Below are 23,242 nucleotides of genomic sequence, written 5' to 3'. Positions count from 1 at the left end.
TCTTGTTTTATTGCTCCACCTTCTGGTTAACTTAAATTTATTTTTCAAGCAAGAAGTGGGATGAGGAGGAAATAATTTTTAGCGGGAAAACTCTCCTCTCACAAAGGTGACAAACACCATTCCGATGCCCGGCTTTGCCACGCGGCGCGACACCGGGGCACGAACGCCTGCAGGAGGCAGCGGGGGCGGCGGCGGCGCCCGAGGGGCCCGCTTCTGCCAGGGGCGCCGAGCCCCCGCGCCACAGGCTGCCCGGGGGGGGAACACCCCGAACCCCACCATGCGGAGAACAGCGCGGCACTACTAGGAGGCGAAACGCCCAGCACCGGTTTCATTTGCCGCCCAAAGGAGCAAGCGCGCAGCGCGGGCGGGCGGGAAAAGGCGCTGCGCTTCGGGCGGGCTGCTCCCTTCGGGACTCTTCGGCAGCGCTCGGGCATCAGGAGCCAATCGGCGGAGAGGGTGCGTTCCCGCCTTGCATCGCTAGCGCGTGCCGCCCAGGAGGTGTGCGCCTGCGCGCGTCGCCGTCGGCCTGAGGGCGGGAGCGGGGGGGGCTGGCGGGTGGTCGGTTGCTGCAAGGGGAGCGGCGCGGCCGTTCGTGGGCCTGGGGGAGCGGCCTGCGGGCACCGTCGGCTGCGAGAGCGGCTGTTGACCTTAGCGGGAACAAAGCCGTGTGGCGTCGTGAAGAGGACAGCCTGTTGTGTATCGCGGGGGCGGGAGCAGAGTCCCTTCGCGGCCCGGGGGCAGGCTGAGGTAACGCCGAGGGCCCGGCAGGGCTGGCGGTGGAGGCGGGCCGCCTCTGGGCGCGGCTTTTGGCCCCCCAAACTGCTGGAGGCTGGCGGAGAAGTTAGGGCCGAGCCCACGCGGAAAGGAAGGGTTGCTGGGGGGGAGGGGACAGACAGGTGTGTGGGGCCGGTTTGCATCATCGGGGAGCTGGCCAGGCGGTAAGGGTTGGTGTGTGCTGCTCCTAGGATAACATAACAAATTAGGCTGAATTGAATCTCAGGTGTAACTTGAACGTAACATCAGTAGGCCCTGAGTTATGCTTGGCTGAGGTTGCAGATCCTGCCATGCTCTCCAATCTAATTGAATTTCTTCACAGCTTCAGAATTTGTGGTGGGCTGTGCCAGTTGGTTCAAACTTGACTAAAAGAAGCTGTAACTTCTCCACAGTACCTGTTGTGGCTGTGTTAGTGTGGAGATCCAAGAGCAGGGAATTTTGCAGAGGAGGGTATATTTTACTGAACCAGTTGAAATTAAACAAGAGCAAATGCAATAGTGTTGCTCATAATATTTATTGGAATAAGGATGCGGGAAGGAGAAGATTGAAGACTAATGCTGTAGGTGGTTTGTCTTAGAAGATGACAGGAAGAGCTAGAGCCAGAGCAAGAGGAAGACCTCCAGGACAGGAGACTGCTATTCCTTCTGTAGGAGCTGCATCTGTAAGTTGATTCTCTTTTTAATGAGCACAGCTAGGCTTTGAAGTGTCATAGCTCAACTACTTCCTATTTCAATATCAGGTATATATGTTAGATGATATATGTGTGTGTGTGTGTGTGTATTATGTCAGGTGTATAGTTATATTAAATCCTTTTTATTAAGGAAATTTTTGTGTGCTTACAAACAAGTACTCTATTGTAATACAGTTGTCATAATAGAGCTAGTGGAAATAGGTAGACATTTTCATAGCCTGCTTTGTCCACTGCGATACCCTGCTGTGAAGCAGAACATACTAGGCTGCTGCTGCTAGTGATGCATATTTGGGCAGAACCTGGGTCTGGCAGGTGTTCTGACCTGTTCCTGTTGCTTTTAATTTTAATATCAAGGACTTTCTGTCTCTGCATTTGAACTAGTGTTTAGTGCTTGTTTTGTGCATATATGCCCTGGTCAAACTGTAGCTTGAGAATGGCTGATACTTCTGTATTTGCAGCCATTGCCACATACCTGGAGATTTTTTAAAGCAGTTCCTCACGTTTGTCAGTTACTAATAATCATCTTTCATTTGAGAATGTGATTAGACTGGAGGAGTGTTCCTCGTCCATTTCTTGCCAGCGTCAGGTGAGTTTAAATTGTCACGTAGGTGACATTGCTGCTTCCTTTGGGGGCAAGGATGGAATATAAGTGAGAGAGGCAAAGCAGAACTGATCTTTCCTGAACTACTTTTATGAATACTACAGGGAGCACAAAACTTGTGATAGTATGCTGTTACTGTGATAGTACCGGACTCTGACAATTTTCACATATTCTCTTTGGGTTGTGTACATTTGATCTTTACAGTAGTGCTTATAGGTATTTACAGACTTCTTAGAAGGTATACTTTTGATAGATCTTATAACATGTAAAAATAAGGTGGAGAGTATAAGAACAGAGAGGCCTGCTTAGTTACTGATCTTGTGTTCAGTGTCAGAACATGCATATGGGAATCACAAGACATGTACCAAGAGCTCTGAGAGCAAAGGAGTAGAGGAACTCCAGGAATGGATTGCTGGCAGGTTGTGTGACACTGGTTCAGGGGGTTCCTACTGCTATGTTGTAGGACGAGACAGAGCCAGGCTGGCTCTCTAGCTCAGGTTTCATGATTATCCTTGATATCGGCCTCTTGCTTGCTTACACTTAAAGTGAAGAATTTGATTATTCCTGGAGGGACTGACTTGTGGGGCAGACTGCAATCCGGTAACATGAAACTCTGAACTGTGGGATTGCTCATGGCTGAAGGTTGTGTGTTGCAGTTCTTCCAGGCATGACACTTTTTAATATTATTTATTCACTAGACACTAAAATTACAAAAGCTGTTTTTATAAAATAAGTAGTCAGCTACTTGAAATATCAGAGGGGTTGTTAAAAATGAGAAGTCCAGAAATTTTAGTTAGAGCTTGGAAAGAGAAGAGTTGCATTTACTACTAGTTAAATGAATATTAACTTACAAAAAAAAATTCCTGAACCCCATTATTTTGGAGTTTGAAGTACAGAGTAATAACTCTGCTACTTAATATAGGAAAAAAGACTTAAACTTATGTAACTGTTGCACTTGGGTATTTGAGTATTCTGTACTTGGTTAGTGACTTTGTTTTGCTGTACTCGTGGAAGTATGCTGTTTCTTCAGTTGCAGTAGGGAAGGTTGTTCCCAACTATTGCAGGTTCAACAGACTTTGCCAAGTCAGCCACCTGGCCGACGGCAACCTCAGCAGCCATGTGTTCCTCCATCAGTATCAGAAGAACCTGGTGGCCGTGGACGACAGAGGGGCCCTCAGAGTGTTCCACAAGGCCAGAATGGGAGAAGGCCAGAAGGTCAGAAAGGGTGGAAAAAGTTTATTGCCCACAAGAGCATGTGTTTTGAAGAGAATGCAATTAAGACATTCCTTAGACTGTATTTCTAATTTTTCTTTTCAAAGTGAGATTTGGAAAAGTTCACTGTACGTACCTTGTGATGATAGTATTGTCATTCTAAGGTGCAGTATAACTGAACCAGGAATTTTGAAAACTACCTTAAGTGTGCTCTATTCCATCTGTACCATCTCCTCTATCAAAATAGTTTAAAAAAAATAAATTAGAAAGCAGTTGGCACAATTAACTGCAGGAATACCAATAGTAAATTTCATTTGATATTTCGTTATTTTTGTTGAATCTTAATAAGGAAATTAAACTTTCTAACCTATTTCACATCACAGTGTATTTAAACATTTCGTTGCCAACTGGAACTGAAATGAAAGATCTGTCCTCCCTGTATTTGCAGAATGGATTATTGATTTGGAGGGTTTACATCTTTTTTTTTTTATCCTGGCTAGTGAGCTGTTCTATTTGCTTACTGGTTAACTGTCTGTAAATCTTAGGAAGTTAGTATGTGTTAACTGAATGCTATTTTAAGATGAATTTGCTACATAGCAAAAGCTGAAACTTAACATTTCATTATTTCTCTTAATTTTATATATATATGACTTTCAAAATTGAATTGTATTTAATTTGTATTTGTATATAAGACTTGATTGTAATTATTCCTCTTCCTCAAATTTCAAAACAATAGGATTACAGATTTCTGCGGGATTTCAGGAATTGTCTTTAGCAGATAGGGGTGGACGTCGTAGAGATTTCCATGACCTCGGGGTAAATACTCGGCAAGCCATAGAACATGTTCAAGAATCAAAAACTGGTATGTTCAGATTAGACTATAGACATATAAGCAAGTTGAAATGAAAAATAGTTTTGCTTTGTTTCTGCTTTTAGTATCCCCTAGAGAGCCAAATAAAAAAAATCTTCGTTGTGTGCTAGAAAGAGATACAAGTTGCTCCCAATATCTGAAGAGGAACAGTAAGATGACATGTCTGATGGCAAAGTGCATCAGACAGAAGTTGTGTAGCATTTTAAATTGCAACTATTTAGACATGAGTAATGATCCTTGTATGTTCCTGATGTCCACTTCTTCAAGCAGGGCTCTTCAGAACTCTGTAGGTTTGCTTCTAGAAGTTCTGATTTTTAACACGTTGACCTAACCAGATTCGTAAAGATCTCCTAATAAATGTGGAATTTGAGACCTCTTCTGAAGAAACTTTTTAGTTTAAATAAAAAGTGATATGCTTCTTTCCTTGAGATGAAGTCATGCATATGAAAAGAAGTAAAAGCAGGCTGTCATGATGGTCCTGCCTTCTTGCTAGAATGAATCCTTTTGAATGTTCGACAGTGCAGGTTCTGTGCTGCTGGTAGTTTTGTATTGCAAGTGACTCTGTGAGACTTCACAACAATGTAACAGCAGCTGTAGTCCACTTTTGCTTAATTGAATGATAACTGGAGCGTGCCACGGCCCCAGGACTGGTAGGGCTTAGTTCTGCTCAAGTCACTTTTGGGCCAGAGGCAGCATAGTTGTTTTCTCTCACCTAGATTTTCTACCTAGAGCTATGCTGATGGTAGAGCAGGGATCGCTGTACTTTGTAGGCAGCTGTATTGCGGGCCTTTTGTTTTCTCTTTATAGCTTTTTACAGTTTTCTAGTATAATACACATGCTTTGTATGTGGTAGGATTTTTTTTGTTTTCATCTGGGGTGTTGTATTTCAGATGGGAGAAAATGGATAATGAAAACCAAATTAAAATGGATGATCCATAATTGTCTGCAATGTATTTTTTGCATTAGACTTGTGTCTTTAAGTCTAAAAGAAATTGAAATGAGACACAAAAAAATGGAAAGAAATACTTTAAATAAGTGATCTGGAGCTAGTTCTTACTGTTGTGGTTTTTTGTTTGTTTGTTTGAAAAATCTTGAAATACCAAAAGAAATGTCATCTTGTCACATTTGAAGGGGAATGTGGATATCTCTAGTGATTAATACTGTTACTTTTTGTTCTGTTTATGATTCATGTAAAGAAAGATTAATTTGTCCACAAAGGAATTTTTTGTTTTGGTGGAAATTCATCTTTCTAGTACCTGGTACTAATCCTTTGTGAGGCAGGTTACTGATCTAAATGCTTACCTCATTTGATGTAAGAGTTTTCCTGACAGCTGAAGGAGTTATAAAAAGCTCTAATAAGCAAGTGTCTATGATAACACTATGCCTATGTGAGCATTTCCTCTAGCTTACAGAGCTAGAACAGTTGCAGAACACAACTGACCTCTAGTCTTTGTCTGAATGCCTTAGTTTTTTGAAATTTCTCAAAGCTGTTGAATTACTATAAACTGGTAAAATTCTGTAACTACTAAGATGTTTGCCTCTCATTTTAGGTTCTTCAGGTATTATGATAAAATTAACTACAAATTACTTTCGTTTGATGTCTCGACCCCAGTGGGCTTTATATCAGTACCATGTTGGCTATAGTCCTGAGATGGAAGCACGCCGTCTTCGTTCAGCTTTACTCTTTCACCACGAAGAGCTAATTGGAAAGACACATGCATTTGATGGATCAATATTATTCTTGCCAAAAAAACTAGGGAATAAGGTATGATATGAGAATTGTATTTTATTTTTTATTTTGACTTGCATTTTATGATGCTTCTTGTTTCTTACTGGTCTGGATGAAGTTAGAGGATTGATGTCCCACTAGCAACATTTAGTTGGATTGAATATATTAGTATAAGCTAATTTGCTAGTGTAGAGAAATTTGGTGATAAACTTCTGGTTCTAATGCTTAGGTTCTGCAGGCTAGAATAGTCCTCTACACAGAATTGGATAGTGCAGACAGTATTTTTCCTTTAATTTTCTTTCTGCGTATATCTTGTCATAACTTCTGTACTTTAACTCCCAGCATAATTGAAAGGGTGGATGTATTGGGTGTATGTGGCAAGGTTTTGGTAGCTGGGGCGGTCTGGGGTGGCCCCTATGGGAAGAGGTTAGGGGCTGCCCTGTGCTGTACACAGCCATTTCCAGCCGGCTTCACAATGGACCCACCACAGACCAAAGCTGAGCCCATCAGCAAAATTGATGGCACCTCTGTGTATTTAAAAAAGGGGGGAAAAATGCCAGAGCAGAAGAAGAACTTGAGAAGAACGGAACAGCAGAGGGAAGACACCATGTACTGGTGGTAACCCCTGCCCCCCCTCTCCTCCGCCCCTTGTGCCACTCATTGCCTCACTGGAGGGACTGAGTGTGACCAGTGGTGTTAACGGGAGCAGAGGAGTCCGGAGTGAAATTGAGCCTGGAGAAGGGAAAGATGTTTTCACTATGTGTTTTAATGTTTGTCTTTTTGCCTACCAGTACCTGAATCAGTAATTAAATATATATTAATTGGCAATATATTAAGTTTATTTCCTCAAATTGAGTCTTTTTCCCGTGATTGTTATTGGTAAGTGATCTCCCTGTCTTCATCTTGAATTCAGCTGCTTTGGGGATAGCCTCCATTCTACTCCATTAGTCGTCTTCACTCAAATGAACGAAGCATTTTACGTTGTAGTTTACAGTCGTAGTAGGAAATTAAATTCCTGTTTCAGCTAAGTCTTGAATTATTACTTAGAATCTTAATGTACAAGTCCAATTTGATAGTAATGGAGCAAAGTCCAGATATAGCCCTGTTTGCCTCTAGTTTTATTAACCTAACTTCACTTTCTCAGGTTACTGAAGTGTTTAGTAGGACTCGAAATGGAGAGAATGTGAAGATAACGATCACGTTGACTAATGAGTTGCCACCTAATTCACCTACATGTCTGCAATTTTACAACATCATTTTTAGAAGGTTTGCTGTCCAAGTTATGTCTTTATAAGAAGTCATTCTAAAAATACCTGACTTAAGTTTTTCCTTTCCGAAGAATGGACTACAAATTGATATCACAAATGTAAATTTTTAAGCCTTTGTAGCTACTGTTACTATGTGGCCAACCACATCTGGCAACATTTTAATGTGCAGTTATATGCGTGTTTCTGGCGCATGTTAGTGTGAAATGAGTTTATACCTTTTCCCTGAGCAAGCAGATACACACTGGAGTGCTAACTGTTGTAGGCAGTTAGTCCTATCTCTGCCCTCCTTTTGTGTCTGTGGATTTGCCTCTTAAAGCAAATAGTAGTGCAGGACCTTGAATGGGCACATTACTTTTTTTTCTGTAGTCTTTCTGCTTAACCTTAGTACGTGGACTACCTGGTTCATCTGAAATATAGCTTGTTTAGACTGCTACCTTTGACTGGTTGGTGAAGGGTTGGTTTGTGTGCTAACTTATTCTCAGCTGATTAATTGTCATTAAGTGTCCATGGCCTTTCTAAATTGAGTTTAGTGAAAAGTTCGCATTCGTGACTGTTTTATCTAGTCAGATGAACAAAAAATGAGGTTGTGTGGAGGGATGGGACCATGCATAGTTTGATAAACTGAATAATAATGATAAATGACATCCATATCTCAACTTCTAGGCTTTTGAAGATGTTGAATTTGCAGCAGATTGGACGTAATTATTACAACCCCAGTGACCCAATCAGCATCCCTAATCACAGGTTTGGCAAAAAGGATACTCAGGTTTAAGAGGGGTGCAGGGAGAAAGGATAATATTTTGATACCGCTCTAGTGGTTTATCTGGTAATAAAACCATGGACTTAAAAACTGGTATTCCCAGGAAGCGTGAGACCTTATTCTCCTACCTTAGTTTCTTCTATCTCATTACTCCTTACCAGTGTGTGTTCTGCTATTACATTTTACTCCAATGTCAGAAACCTTGCTTAAATGTCTGTAAAGCTGAGATCTCTGAATACTTTAATTCTAAAGCTCAGGAGTGTCCAGCCTTCATTCCGAAGGCCGTTTGATCTGCCATGTAAGTTCATATCTGGCCATATTCCACTGGATGGGTAGTTCTGGATCTAACCTGTTGCTAGCTGTCATGTCTTGCCCCCGTTCCCTGCCGCGATCCTGTACAATGTGACTGATGCTTCTGGCTAGCCCTAGGCTTATTGTACAAGTTAGGCTTGAGTTTGAGTGGGGCTCCATCATATGGCTGTGGTGTACTCCTTGCCATTAACCTAGCCTACATAACCTGGTTGATGGAAGAAACTGGACAGTCTTCTACTAGTTAAACTGTTAGTCTTTTTCTCTTTAAAGTGTATTGAATACCCATACACTTTGTATGTAAGTTATTTAAGACTAATAGCATGAAATGGATTTCTTAGGTTTTGAGGCATCCTTTCTCTCACTTCAGTTATATTGCTAGATCATTCAGTTAATCTCCTTTTATCTTAATTTGACTAAAGATACCTGCATGTAAAATATTTTTCATTTTGTTAACTTTCAGGAGCTTGTTTATATTTGGATAATCGTTTCTTTGTGTCTTGACTGCTTTCTAGTGTCTGGGAAAGTGGACAGAAATAATTCAAGGGGTGAGAATAGAGATGCTTTAAAGCATGTTAAGATTCTGTATGTTCTCTTTTGACAGGTTGATGGTTTGGCCGGGCTTCACAAGTTCTATCCTCCAGTATGAGGAAAGCATTATGTTATGTACAGATGTGAGCCATAAGGTTCTTCGCAGTGAAACAGTGTTGGATTTTATGTACAGTCTATATTACCAGGTTGAAGAGCAAAAATTTAGAGATGCCTGTGCTAAAGAGCTGATAGGTTTGATTGTTCTTACAAAGTAAGTCTCTTTGGACTCTTGTAATCTTAAGAGATCTATTTATTTTTTTGGATGTTCCATGTCCTGAAGTATACAATGAAGCATCAGAAAGCATGAAAATCATACCATTGTCAAGCTAGCAAACTAATTGAGGTGACAACATTTACAAAAGCAGGAAGTACATACTAGATTAGTTCTGTTTTCATTTGGTTTTATTACAGTTTAGCTTTTAGTAGAATTGATAGCCTGTTACAATTGAAAACTTGAAGTTACTGCTGCTGATAGGAGCAAAACTTTCAGCTTACATGGGTATTGCTATTAAGTTTTTCGTCTCGCAGTTCTATTTCTTTTCTATTTGACTCAAGATTTAAAAAAAAACCTGATTGTTTATTTAGGTACAATAACAGAACATACAGAGTTGATGACATCGACTGGGATGCCAATCCACAGTGTACCTTCAGAAAAGCGGATGGTTCTGAGATCAGCTATGTGGACTACTACAAAAGGGTATGGAAACTTAACTGTCAGTGTGGGCGTTATGCTTTAACTTGAAATGTTAGAGCATTGTTAGAGGTTTACGTATGATGCATGGATTTGTAATTCATAATTTTCTGTAATAGAATTTTATTTTTAATGGGTACTATGTAATCTGAGAGCAGTGAGTAACCTACGCGGCATGATTCGGCATGAGTAGTCCATCCCAAGGAGTAGTCGGTCAGGCAGAAATGCCAGGAGGCCTGCATGGATGAACAAGGAGCTCCTGGGAAAACTCAAAAAGGAAGCATACAGAAGGTGGAAGCAGGGACAGGTTATCTGGGAGGAATATGGCGACATTGTCCCAGCATGCAGGAATGAGGTTAAGAAGCCAAAGCCAGCTGAAATTGAATCTGGCCAGGAATGTTAAAGGCAACAGGAAGGGCTTCTGTAAGTACGTAAGTGACAAAAGGAAAACGGGAAAATTTGACCCCACTGCTGTGAATGAGGCAGGGCCCCTGGTAACACAGGATGTGGAGAAAGATGACGTACCAAATGCTGCCTTTGCCTCAGTCTTTACTAGCAAGACTGCCATTTGGGATTCCCAGGCCCCAGAGACGAGGGAAAAGTCTGGAGCAAGGAAGACATACCATTGGTGGAAGAGAATCAGGTCAGGGAATGCTTAAGCAAATTAGAAATACCTAAGTCCATGGACCCTGATCGGTTGCACCTCCAAGTAACTGAGGCAGCTGGCTCATGTCATTGTGAGGCCGCTGTCAGTAATCTTTGAACAATGGTGGTGATAGGGAAGAGTGCCCAAGGACTGGAGGAAATCAAATGTCACTCCTATCTTGAAGAAGTTCAAGGAGAATGACACAGGAAGCTACAGGCCAGTCAGACTCACGTTGATCCCTGGGAAGGTGGTGGAGCAGCTAATCCTGGAAACCATTTCCAGGCACATGAACGACAAGAAAGTCATCAGGAGTAGTCAGCATGGCTTCACCAAGGGAAAGCCATGCTTGACCAACTTGATAAACTTCTATGATGAAATGACTGGCTTGGTAGATGAGGGGAGAGCAGTGGATATTGTCTACCTGGACTTCAGTAAGGCTTTTGACACTGTCTCCCATAAGATCCTCGTAGAGAAGCTGATGAAGCGTGGGCTGGATGAGCAGACAATGAAGTGGATTGAAAGCTGGCTGAATGGCCAGGCCCAGAGGGTCGTGATTGGTGGCACGATGTGCAGTTGGAGTCCAGTAACTAGCGGTGTAACCCAGGTGTCCAGTCCTGTTCAGCATCTTTATTAATGATCTGGATGGTGGGGCAGAGTGTACCCTCAGCAAGTTTGCTGATAATTTACTGGAGGTAGAATATATGAGCAGTCATCTTAAGAGAAATTACTCTTTGATACTTTTGGTTCTTTGAAACAAAGTTTATGTATGTCTTTCATAGCTTAACCTTCTCTACCATTGAGGCCTACCACTGCAATTGTGAAATCTTTCTGCACGTCAGTTTCAACTGTAAAACAGGATGGGACTTAATAAACTAGAAGCAAAATTTCTATTATCCATTCTAGTTCAGAATGGCGTTTATAAATGATAAATTTTCTCTGCCTTCTTGCCTTTGCTGTGATCTCCCTTTTTTGTTTGTAAATGCTATCCTTTGGATGGTTTCTGAGATGTGGTTCTCTTTAAGAAAAAGAAAAAGTTAAACTATGAAGTATGTTTGTTGACTGTCAGCTTGTGTCACCTTTTTGTGGTTTTGTTTTTTTTTTTTTTTCCTTTTTCTAAACTAAATTAGTGACTGCTAGACAGACCAGCTCTTGCCAGATGCAAGGAAAGGTTGCGGGAGGGTTGAATTTCAGAAACTTTACTTGGAATCTTGTTTGATTCTTGTGTTGTCTTGAATTAAATTGCGCCATAGGGCAGGAACCTTGTCCATTACTGAACTGGAATGAGCATCCTAATCTTGAGTTAGATACTCTGGGTGATGCTGCCTCAAGCAAGGCAGAAGCATTGTTTCTGTTGTCTCTTACAAGTCAATAATTTGATGGCACCCATAGAGAGAATAGTACTTTCCTGTTTGGCCTTTTCTGACAAAACCAGTTCCTCTCAAGTTAGATGTGCTAATTGAAAAAAGTTCTTGGTTGCTTTTGTTTTGTTTTTCTTTGTTTTAGGAAAACCAGTCATTTTCTAAAGTGAGCATTATTATTAAGAAAACTGAGTGTTTGTTATGAATAAACTAACATAAAATATGTATTTCTAATACAGCAATATAATCAAGAAATTACTGACTTGAACCAGCCTGTCTTGATCAGTCAGTCTAGGAGGAAGAGAGGAAGCATCATGCCAGGACCTGTGGTTCTAATTCCAGAGCTGTGCTTCCTAACAGGTACTGTAGCATTTTTTCATATCAAAGCATCTGTCAAACCATAATGCCTACTGAAACTGGTATTTTGACAGCAGCCTCTTGCCAAGTTAAATAGAAATGTTTTGTTTGTATAAATGTGAGTTTACAAACAAGTTGTGTAGCTAAAAGATTAGATATTTAAATGAGGCTGAAAAGTTTGAGGGGTTTTGATGTTGCATAGTCTTTACATACGGTGTTCAACATTTGGTCCACTGATAACTTGTAGAGTTTTTTGGTGGTAGAACTTCTGTTGAAAAAGAGAAATTTACTATAAATTGATAATTTTGTAAGATACACGAATATGTATTTTCCTCTGAGATACTCCCTTTGCACTAGCAGTACCTGTCCATCTCAGCATTGTTTTGTTTAGCTTTGGAAATGTAAATAAAGAGCTGCATGTCGTGTGTGGTTTCCTCTCAAGTGCAAAAATCCAGAACTTTTTTTATTTTCCATGCAAATGGGAATGTATGTACAGGGAGCAGCTGAAAACCTTGATTACTACTGACACCACTTTCCATGTCTGCAGTATACGCATAGTTAATCTGCATGACTTGCAAGTTTACTTTTCTTAGTACTTAGTCTAACTTTTACTCAGAAGAAGATTTTGCTGTTAACAGGATTAACTGAGAAGATGCGTAATGACTTTAATATGATGAAAGACTTGGCTATTCATACACGACTGCCACCTGAGCAAAGGCAACGTGAAATTGGAAAACTTATTGACTACATCCAAAAGTATGCTACTTTAATGTCTTCTGTACTTCTTTGTCATGAAAAATTTATATGATAAACTTCTTTCTTGCAACAAAACTTTGGAAATCGTACCGGTTTTAAAAAAGGAAAGTCAGCAAGAATAAATTTCTTTGTTTTAATTTAAATCTTGTTTTTCAACAGAGATGACAACGTTCAGAAGGAACTCCGAGACTGGGGTTTAAGCTTTGATTCTAATTTATTATCCTTTACGGGAAGAGTTGTTCAAGGAGAAAAGATCCTTCAATCAGGAAATGTGGTAAATAAAACTTCTAAAATCTTCTGGATCTCTCACTCATGAAGCAAGTTCTTAAGGAAGGAATTACTACTTGTTGGTTTATAAATGAAGGATTATGAGTAAAAACGTTATACACAAGTCTTTGGACAAACTTCTTAAATTGTTTACAAGTTCTGTTTAGAAACCCCTGAAGAGTTTTCTGGCTTGCATTACAATAGTGTCTTCCTTGCAAAACAGTCCCGCTGTCTAAACAAAGACATTTCGGGTACACAGATCAGGAGACTAGAGATGTTTCTAACTTTATTAAAATACCAAGGCTTTCAAATGAAGAGCTACTAATTATTTCAGTTCAGTAGATAGCACACGTACAGTATCTGTTCACTCAAAGGTGGGGTGACTCTTCAGTATAAATAACTTGAATTTCAATTAAGTGATAGATTGCCATAAAACATTATATATTTGCTCCGTAGTAGAGATCTTCTGTTTGTTTTGAATGGATGCAAGATGGAAAAGGACATTTTACAGTATCTTGATCTGTATATCTGTGTGTTTGGTAAAGCTTTTTTTATTCTTGTTATTGAAAAGATCTGATATCTTTATAATAATTTGTTTTTCTCCAGCAGTTACCGTATTAAAAAGAAAAATGGGAGAAAAATTAGTCAATACGTAAACAGCTATGCTTTGTAGCACAAAATCTGTGCAGCAAATAGTAACAACTTATCCGGGCTAAAAATCATAAGTATCTGCATAATTATGAATGAAACATTTGAAGAGTGTAGGATTTCTTGAAAGGGCTAGAAAAAGCTTATTTTAAATTAGTGACGATAGCAGTAAAAGAACAGCTAAAAATCGAGTCATTTGTTCTAGGCAGAAGTGTTACAGTCTGTTCTTGAAGTGTATCAGGAAGTAGTTGTGGTATAGCTTGTTTGGTAGGGTGTTGATTTTCTCTCTCTACCATCTCTTCTTTACAGTTTAATTACAATCCTCAGTTTGCTGATTGGTCAAAGGAAACTAGGGGAGCTCCCTTAATCTGTGCAAAGCCTCTGGACAACTGGTTGTTAATATACACACGGCGCAACTATGATATTGCTAATACATTACTTCAAAATCTGTTTAAAGTCACACCATCTATGGGAATCAGAATGAACAAGGCAACCATGTAAGTGTCTTTAGAAAGCTGATGGAAAAATCATTTTATACTTATTAAGGTATATCTGTTAGCATGCATAGGCTGTTAAATGAGGAGATAGTATAGTATGTCACACTACCGACTTCTGTGAGATTTTTAATAAAAGTTGCTTTCAGTGTGCAAATTGTTCAGTTTTCTCTAGTGACTGACTTTCTTACTCATGCTTTTATTTGTGAGAGCTTTCACAGGGGGTTAAAGCATGCCAGAACCAAACAGTATTAGACATACAGTCATTGAGCAAAACCTTCTCAAGTGGACCTATATTTAATGCAAGAAGGAATATAAATTTTCTTGCTGACTTTGGATGTATTCTGATTTCTTCTCATTGCAAATATCTTCCTTTGAGTACCTGTGTTTGCTTTTAACTTTGAATTTCATTGCTCTTGGAAGCCTAAGTTGGGGATGATTCCTCTTAATCTTCAAAATGTGTGAATATTGTATGTTTATTAATAGCTATAAATGTGATACTTCATACAGCACTGATGCGTAATGAGCATTTATATTTTTGCTGAAGTTTCAATAGCTGTTAGTTGGGTTTTTTTGTGTAAGCATTTGTTTCTCTTCCTTTTCAGGATTGAAGTAGATGATAGAACAGAAGCTTATTTAAGGGTTTTACAGCAAAGTATTACCCCCGACACAAACATAGTATGTATTTGAATCCATAATTTCAAATCATGTTAATCTCTGTAATTGGTGTTTTAAGACTAGTGAGATTCATTCTCAGAAATAAAACTCTTGGCTCCTGAGTATCTCCTACATGCCTACTCATATTCCTGTTCAAACCCCAGACTAACTATGAGTATCCTTCTGGAAAAGAGCCTTTGTACTTGGCTCTGAAGTATAGACACTGAAACTTTCCAGGTATTTCTTTCACCGTGAACACTTGAATATTTCTCTTGAGCGTAAGAAACTTTTCCTAAAGAACTGCAACTGTTATGTAAATCTGAGAATGCAGCTTCTTAAAAACACTTTTTTTTTTCTTTAAAGGCAGTTTGTGTTTTGTCTAGTTCCCGAAAGGATAAATATGATGCTATCAAGAAATACTTATGTACAGATTGTCCTGTTCCAAGTCAATGTGTGATTGCTCGCACTTTAAGCAAGCCTCAGACTGCTATGGCCATAGCAACAAAAATTGCCTTACAAATGAACTGTAAAATGGGTGGAGAACTTTGGAGTGTTGAGATCCCAGTAAGTAATTTTTTTTTAAATGGTAACTGTTTTCTTTATTGAGCATTATTTAAAAAGCAAGCCTTTTTCCCCCAAAAAGAAAATTGAGTATTCTTTGTGTAGTTTGTTTTGTGTCTATGAGAAGAGGCATGAAGTTAAATATGACTTAAGGAGACTTTTAATGCAAGAATTCAGTGCCCATAGCTTACTTAAGCTGTATGGTTTCAGGACACTTATGTCATGATCTTGTTACACTATAGGGTGGAGATGATAGGTGCTTAGGCATGTCTTCGTGTACTAATATGCGTTCTGTATTGATTCCTTTTAAGCTGAAACAGGTAATGGTTGTGGGAATTGATTGTTACCATGACACTTTATCTGGAAAGCAGTCAATTGCAGGATTTGTCGCTAGCCTGAATCAAACAATGACACGGTAAGAGTTGAATGCCAAAGAAAAAAAAAAAAGAATCTTTGTCTTTCCCTTAACTGAAAAGTAGCTTGAATGCGGTGGGCCATCATGAAAACGTCCACATCGGTTTTTTTAACAATGTACAGTAAATCCATATATCGTGAATTATTTTTTTCACTGCATCCCTTAAGGAATAGCTTTGTCCTTCTTCCACAGTGCTTGGGAGAGGGGGCAGATGGTGGGGCAAGGGCTGGGATGAATAGAGGGCATGAGGGTGACAGGCTCTTCTGCCTTTTGAGTTGGCTTGTGTGAAAGTTTTTTTTAATTGAGAGGAATTGCATACGGTGGCATTTGTCTACCACAGGGGCATTGCGAGGGAAATATTCTCATAGTACTCTAACTCTTGCTTGACTGCCTTGACCCACGATAGCCATAAACTAAGTGGCCATAGCCATTTTAGAAGTAACTTCATTGAAGTAAGTCTGGGAAATGCTTTGAAGGTCATCTCTTATTTTGTTCTTCACAGGTGGTTCTCCCGCTGTGCTATTCAAGGTCGTGGGCAAGAACTTGTGGATGGGCTCAAAGCCTGCTTGCAAAGTAAGGGAAGGCTTTCTGCTCTTGTTGAGTCAGATCTAAGGAATGACAGTTTAGCTTCCTCAGAACACACTGCCTCAGCTGCCTTGAGGGGAGGCGTTACCAACTTGCACTTAAATAAAAACATCAAAAATACAGTTGTAAATATTGCTGAAAATTAATGGCATTTTGTATACATTCTTTCATTGATTCCCATATTTCTTAACAATAATTAAATACTACTTATCAATGTGCTTCAAAGAATGCTTTAAAGGAGACAGATTTAAAGGATGACAGCTCCTTGCTGTGAGAGAGGCCAGCAGAGTAGATAATCTCCTTAGGTTCTTTCTTTTTGTGGCGGTACGCAGGTAAACCAGAATCCTTTTTGCAGGTAACATTTGTGTATCATGATGCATACCTGTTTCAGGTTACTGAAAGGAGGACCTTAGGTTTCAAAACTTATTGCTGTTTTTCCAGTCAAAAAAATGCATTTTTGTTTTGGAATGATTTGTCATTATAGCTAACAGCTTTTACTTTTTAAATTTTTTTTAAGCTGCTCTAAGAGACTGGTTCAAGTGGAATAAGTATTTGCCCTCTCGTATTATTGTGTATCGTGATGGTGTAGGAGATGGACAACTAAATACGTTGGTTAATTACGAAGTGCCTCAATTTCTGGATTGCTTGAAGAGTGTTGGTAAAGACTACAAGTGAGTCTGTTTCCACCAACCCCTTTTTTTTACTGCAAGACAAATACACACTGGGATACAAAAAGTGGTTACAGATGAAGATTGTGTCGTCTTTTCATCCTTATTTATTTTTACTTGAGCTCAAATAACTGCTTTTCTGATGATTGTTTACATGATTTGAGATACCTAACTTGTAATATAATTGGAAAAGTTTTTAGTACACGCACCACTTGAGTATTCAATACAGATGCATGCACATATACTCTTTAGGCATTCTTGATGCATATGGTAATTAATACTTTTTTCCAACTGGTTGATCGTAGCCTGATTACTATCACATGTGTCCGGTAGGTCCATTTTTTTCTTTCCACTTCTGAAAGGACTATCTGTTGTCCAGCCACTTATGTTCTGCACAGTTTTCAACATTCTGCTTTAAAACTTAAAACTGCAGTGACTTGGTTTCTTACTCTGCTCTGAAAAATGAAAATATTTGCTGGTAGTGCAGGCAAGCAGAGCACGAAACAAGTTATAGCTAGTAGGAATTGAAGTGCTTACTACTTCTGGTTAGCTTCTGTTAATGGCTTGCTCTTTACCAAAAATTCTTTTAAAACACAGTGTTTTCTATATGAAAAGATGAGGTAGAGAAATAGTAGAAATGAGATCTGTATTTAGAAGATCCCTTTTTGGTCTGTTTTGTGTCTCCCTATGAGTTAAATATAAGCTGGATTGCTGAGAAATAGTATCAAAGTTGCACCTGACACTAAAAATGTAAAGTTATGAACAATGTCCTGTTTAATCTAAATCAATGAATTAGTGAAGACGTATATGTGAAATTAATGCCCTGCAGAACTCTAAAATTGCTTTTAATTTGAAGCTCTAGAGAATCTGCTCCTGAAATACTCTCAGTGCAGTTTTTCAGGATAGTTTTTTTTTCTTTTATCTTCATGTGTTTTAGCCCAAGACTTACTGTGATAGTTGTGAAGAAACGAGTGAATACCAGGTTCTTTGCACAGTGTGGTGGAGCACTGAAAAACCCGCCCCCTGGTACTGTTGTCGATGTGGAGGTTACCAGACCAGAATGGTGAGTTAGTATAGAAACTTCTATACTTCTGTTTGCTGGCAACCTGATAATAAAGGAAATATATCCAATATTAAATTGACTGTGGGATCAAGTAGAAGAACACTTTCCACACTTCTGTCCTTTTGAAAAGAAATCATAATGAATGTGTAGATGAAAGAAACGGACAAGCTTAAATTTTATGAATTCATTATGCAATATTTCATAGTTTCCAATATGCAGTATTTGTATACATCAGAGTATTACGTATGCTTTAAGTAAGAGTGTGTTTCACTTTTTGGTGTTTCTTTTTTTGATTGTTAAAGGTTTAGTACCGAATGAGTGCCTATTGATAGGATTGCCCAACTGTCCTTAACTGAAATTAAATCTGTCTGGCTGTAATTTTGACATGGCGCATGAATTTTGTTACTTTGTAAGGGTACGTTTTATGAGCAAGTGTTGGAAGTGTTCTTTGGTGGTTGGGAAGTCGCTAGAAGAAGACTCAGAATTGTACAATAACGTGTGTAGGTAACACATGTACACAGATCTCATTGACTTCACTTGCTTGCTCTTAGTATTGAGCATTTTTGCAAGTCATGCTCCATGACACTCAGGTCAGGTATGTGGGAAGCGCAGAGCATATTTAGTACATGATTAAAGCCTAAGATCTTCATGGTCTTAAGACCTTTTCCATATAAGAAGTTTATTTACATTCTTCCAGATCTCCTGGCCTTTCAGAAACGGAGGAAATTGATTATTTTGTGAGCAAAGCATAGACATACTTTTGGGGTTTCCTCAATATGCATAAAGTGACTTGAAGAAAATAAGACAAATTCATGGGGATTTGCATTTTTCTAAGAAAAGCAGCCTTTTCTGTATCAGACTTCTGGAGTTTTGTTTTTTCTATTACAGGTATGATTTCTTTATTGTGAGTCAGGCAGTGAGAAATGGCTGTGTTGCACCCACTCATTATAACGTAATTTATGACACTAGCACACTGAAACCAGATCACGTACAACGTTTAACCTACAAACTTTGCCACATGTACTATAACTGGTCGGTAAGTATTTCCTCTGGGAAGTCATAATATTTTTCTTCTAAGATTGCTCATCTCCATGCAGTAACAACCCACAAGAAGGTAGAAAAAGGTATCCTTGAAACACCCATGCGGATCCAAAAAGCCCGCAAGTACGCCTCTTGACCTAGAGTGGTGGTTTGAGAACTAGATGTTTTATAATTACGTGATCTCTCTGAAGTCTGAAGATGAAAGTCATCTTTATTCTCACTAGAAAATACTTGTTGTTTTGAGTATTGTTCCCAAATTCTATGTCAAAAGCAAAACTGAAATTATTATTTCTTACCTGCAGAAATACTACTTTGTGTGGAAATGGAACCGTGTTCCTCCATTTCCTTTGAGGCTTCTTCTGTTGCATGCCAAGATCAGCACACAGTCAGCTCATGCCTGAGGTGTGCTTTAGATTTGTCAGTTTAGTAATCATAAACATTCCACATGAGTTACCCGTGTCCCACCTTGATGCTGTGAGATCCAGCATCAAATGTAAACCTGTGTAAGAGGTTTTTTTGGAGTGAGGAGGGGAATGGAGCTGGGAGGCTTTTTGCATCTCTTCTTCTGTAAAGCGTGTTTCTTTTAATGTGTTCAGTATACGTAATGTTGTTTTCACAAATTGGCATAAACTACAGGGAATATAAATTTTACATGTATCCAGACTTTTGAATTCCAGGACACTCTGTTGTAGAGAATGCATGCTTATTTAAATGACTTGAAAGTAATTCCTTTTTTTTTTTTTTTTTTTTTTCCCCCCCTTTGCAGGGTGTGATCCGAGTACCTGCTCCCTGCCAATATGCTCATAAACTGGCTTTCCTTGTCGGTCAGAGTATTCACAGAGAACCAAACCTGTTGCTTTCAGACAGACTTTACTATCTTTGAATTTGAGTTACCAGCTAAAAAAAATAGCGTAGTTCCTTTCTAGGGAATGTAGAATTGTTTGGGGTTTTGTGTGTTGGTTTGGTTTGGTTTGTTTGTTGTTTTTTTCTGGAGACGTGCATGGGATAATGGGTATGTGCAGTTGTGGAACTTTATTTTCATTGTAGCAGGAAAAGGCTTGAGAGGGCAGATCTGCATTTTGAATAGGTCTCTGCTTGCTATAAAAACTATACAATTTTTTATTATTCTTTAGTACTAAAGTGTTTCTGGGATTCTTCACAAAAGATTATCAGTTGTTCTTATTTTTATCTATGTTTTGGGGAAGCCTTACACAGAATTATTTTTAGCATACAAGAAATACAGTTATGCAGACCAAGATCCAAACTTCTCCAGCTAGCACATTACACTTTTAATTTTCAAAATGCAGTTGTTTCTTCCTTGTTTTTTTCTTGGCTGTTAAAATGAGGGCAAAATTTTGTCTCCTCAAAAAGAGGCTATCAGATGTTCTTGGTTATCAAGGCTTTGTTTTAAGATTACATAGTGCTGCAAAACCTATGGAAGGGTTTTTAGTAGTTGCCCTTGTAAGTGATTTGGAGACCAACAGGAAACTGTCTTGTGCTCACTTGTGTCTCCCTAGGAGTGGAGGGAAGTGAAGTGGGACCTTTTTCAAACTGGCATAGCAGAGGAGGAAGCTCTGTGTGTACCAGAGTCTCAGGAATGAGTGTCAGAGGCAAAACTATTTCTGTATCTTATCACAGCTATAGGAACACCTTTATTATCTAAGGCTGTAGTGTTCTCTCCACAAAAAGTGATGGCTTTGACTAAGCTTGAATGCTGTTACGGGGGCTGTGTGACTTAGCATGGACTATCCTATTGACGTGCTTTTTCTTAGTCTTGTAACTTTGTATTTACTACATAGGGTGAGTAAATCGTTGTTTTAGACAACTGCAAATTCATAACTGGAATGAACTAAATTTCTTGGTTGACACTGTTTAACTGCATGCTTTTTAAGGGAGAAAAATAATTTCCATCAAAGAATTGTCAGTGCACTGATGTGCAAAAAAGTAGATAGTTTTACTAGTCATGGCTTGGGTTTTTTTTTTTTTTTGGTTGTGCAGTTCCACAGAATGGGAAGTGCTTAGGCCTTGGTTTGTATCGTACTTCTAAGATTTTTGTTGGTAACTATTCAGCAGGAGTAGCTTAATGTGTAAAGCAAATAGCAGTTGTGTTGATAGAAGCTGATTTCAGATTTTTGCATGACCAGGCGCAGTCAAATACTGCGTATGGAAGAATTTGGATTGGTGCTGTTTTTTTTAACTAACTTGTCGTGAACCTTGTTCCTTTTCTTTGTGAGATTTAAATAAAGTTGTTGCTGTAATCCTTGCTTGTTTGATCGTGTTAGATGTATTTGCTTACATACTTCAAGACGGGGCTTTGGGCATACTATGTGACATATGCTAGAGTAACTTTCTAACCATTCTTTACCTCTGGAAAGCTCTTGGAGTCTTGCGTTTAGTTGAGCCTTTATTCTACACTAAACTCCAGCAGCCGTTGACAGTTCTGAAAAATGAGGGAGCTCTGTAACTTGTACTCAGGTCAGGTTTTTTTCTCTCCTAGGCTGAGAACTGTACCAACCTGAAATTTGTAATGAAGAGAGGCAGAGGGGTTTCTGGCAAATATTTTGGTCTTTCTGCTGTCATACAGTGGTAGCTTTCCCTAATCACTACTTAGTATTTTGTATTTCTTCCTAGTTATGTATCACTCACTTATACCTGTATTCATTCTGAGCTGGTTTCTCTCATTTGAAGTCAACAGAAAAGGAGCTGGTGCAGCTGCTTCCTTAGTCAGCTATGAAAGGTAGGAAACGGTCGCTGCAGACTGATCCTTCTCCACGTGGGTGCAGTGTTTGAACACGTGGCTTGCGGCATTACTGCATGCGTAATAATCGCTCCCTGGGCACGTGTCTTACCATTGGTGTCTGATCCTTTAGAAAGGGCGGGAAGGCTAACGCAATAATCAAGCAGCTGATACAGTAGATTCATGAAACATACTGCACTCTACAAAATATCAAATTATTTATTTATATAAAATATAATACACAACAGTTGTACACATGCACACACCCACACAGTACTTTACCACAAATTTAGGCCAGTTATTTTCATTAATTAAATGTTATAATCTAGCACACAGTATCTTACAGTAATTTACATTATTATCTGAAGACACAATGGGGAAGCTTTGATCATTCATTTATAAACCTTCCATAAATTACAAAAAGAAAGGCAGTCTGAAAAGTATGTATAAACAGTAAAAACAATTTACAAATGGACAAGAATTACAAAATAGTAACAGCCAATGACTGCCATCTGTGTGTACGATTGTTTTTCTCGTGATGCCAATATTGCAATTAATATTTGATTATCACCTGTTGCAGCCTTTTCACTGGCTACGGCCTGCGTTTGGAACACAGTTGTTCACTTTTTACTTTAGACATGCACTTCATCTTGAATCTGACATCAGCGATATGAAAATGCCTTTTAACTTAGGACTGCACCTCCACAGGAAAAGAAGTTAGAGAGTAAAGGTGTTTTGGTGTGGAGATTTGGGGTTTGGTTTTTTTTCCTGGTAATTTAGAACAGTGAACCAGGAACTCCAAAACTGGGGGTTGCATGGTTGAAACTGGGTGAGTCTCTGAATAACTTACACTGTATCTGATTTCAGTTTAGTGAAAACATTGACAAAAGAAATCAATACAAGGGGTTTGGTTTGCAAAAAAAAAAAAGAAGCAGAAAACAAAAAGAAAGCATTTTGCACAGCACTTTCAAACTCCCAGGAGTTACATCAGACATTGAATGGAGTCAGTAACATAGTACTTGATCTTAAATTACCATGTTTTAGAGAAGATGAAGACAGTTGAATACACAGTACATACAAAGTATACGCTGTATATTTATTAGACAGTACAAATCGTTGTGCATTAATAAGGCAAAACATCAAGGCTGATTAAACTAGGAGTTTCAAGACCATTTTTGTTTGTGATTGATAAAGATTAGATACAGTGGGGTGATCTCTCTGAACCAGGAATCAATGAACAGAGTTTTCTTCCCCCCACTCATTGTTAAAGGAGACTAAAGGCTGAGATTTATCCAATGGAGTTGCAGGTGTTGAGTTGACTTCAAATAAAACCATGTTCTTCTGGTCTTAATCCCACATTTTTTTTTTTTTAAGAAAAGAATATTTGCAACAACACATCCACTTCCTTTTTTCTTGCTGTTTTGATTAAGCAATTCACATGATTCTACTGATGTCAGAGTTAAAAATGCAAAGGTTTGGTAAAGTTGTACTG

General features: G+C 39.0%; 1 protein-coding gene across 3 annotated transcripts; it reads left to right on the top strand.

Annotated features, from left to right (window-relative positions):
• Window positions 1-635: 635 nt before the first annotated feature.
• Window positions 636-21,276, top strand: PIWIL1 (piwi like RNA-mediated gene silencing 1). Of its 3 annotated transcripts, none has more exons than XM_050906579.1 (21): window positions 636-747; window positions 1,301-1,435; window positions 3,131-3,281; window positions 4,015-4,140; window positions 5,700-5,914; window positions 7,023-7,144; window positions 7,810-7,890; window positions 8,820-9,017; window positions 9,392-9,503; window positions 11,741-11,861; window positions 12,497-12,614; window positions 12,774-12,888; window positions 13,839-14,026; window positions 14,629-14,701; window positions 15,044-15,244; window positions 15,553-15,656; window positions 16,159-16,229; window positions 16,759-16,912; window positions 17,847-17,972; window positions 18,861-19,008; window positions 19,780-21,276. In XM_050906579.1, the coding sequence occupies exons 2-21, from the start codon at window positions 1,355-1,357 to the stop codon at window positions 19,894-19,896; spliced, it is 2,622 nt and encodes an 873-aa protein (XP_050762536.1). In that variant the 5' UTR covers window positions 636-747; window positions 1,301-1,354; the 3' UTR covers window positions 19,897-21,276. The 3 variants fall into 3 exon arrangements, with proteins under 3 accessions (XP_050762536.1, XP_050762539.1, XP_050762537.1); XM_050906580.1 differs by having other exon boundaries at window positions 712-747; window positions 1,352-1,435; XM_050906582.1 differs by lacking the exons at window positions 16,759-16,912; window positions 18,861-19,008; window positions 19,780-21,276 and having other exon boundaries at window positions 17,847-17,921.
• The last annotated feature ends 1,966 nt before the right edge of the window (window positions 21,277-23,242 follow it).

The sequence above is a fragment of the Gymnogyps californianus genome, chromosome 16, assembly GCF_018139145.2.
Source record: "Gymnogyps californianus isolate 813 chromosome 16, ASM1813914v2, whole genome shotgun sequence".
Classification (NCBI taxonomy): Eukaryota; Metazoa; Chordata; class Aves; order Accipitriformes; family Cathartidae; genus Gymnogyps; species Gymnogyps californianus.
Note: the sequence above shows the minus strand (reverse complement) of the source record. Positions and strands in the feature narration are given on the sequence as shown.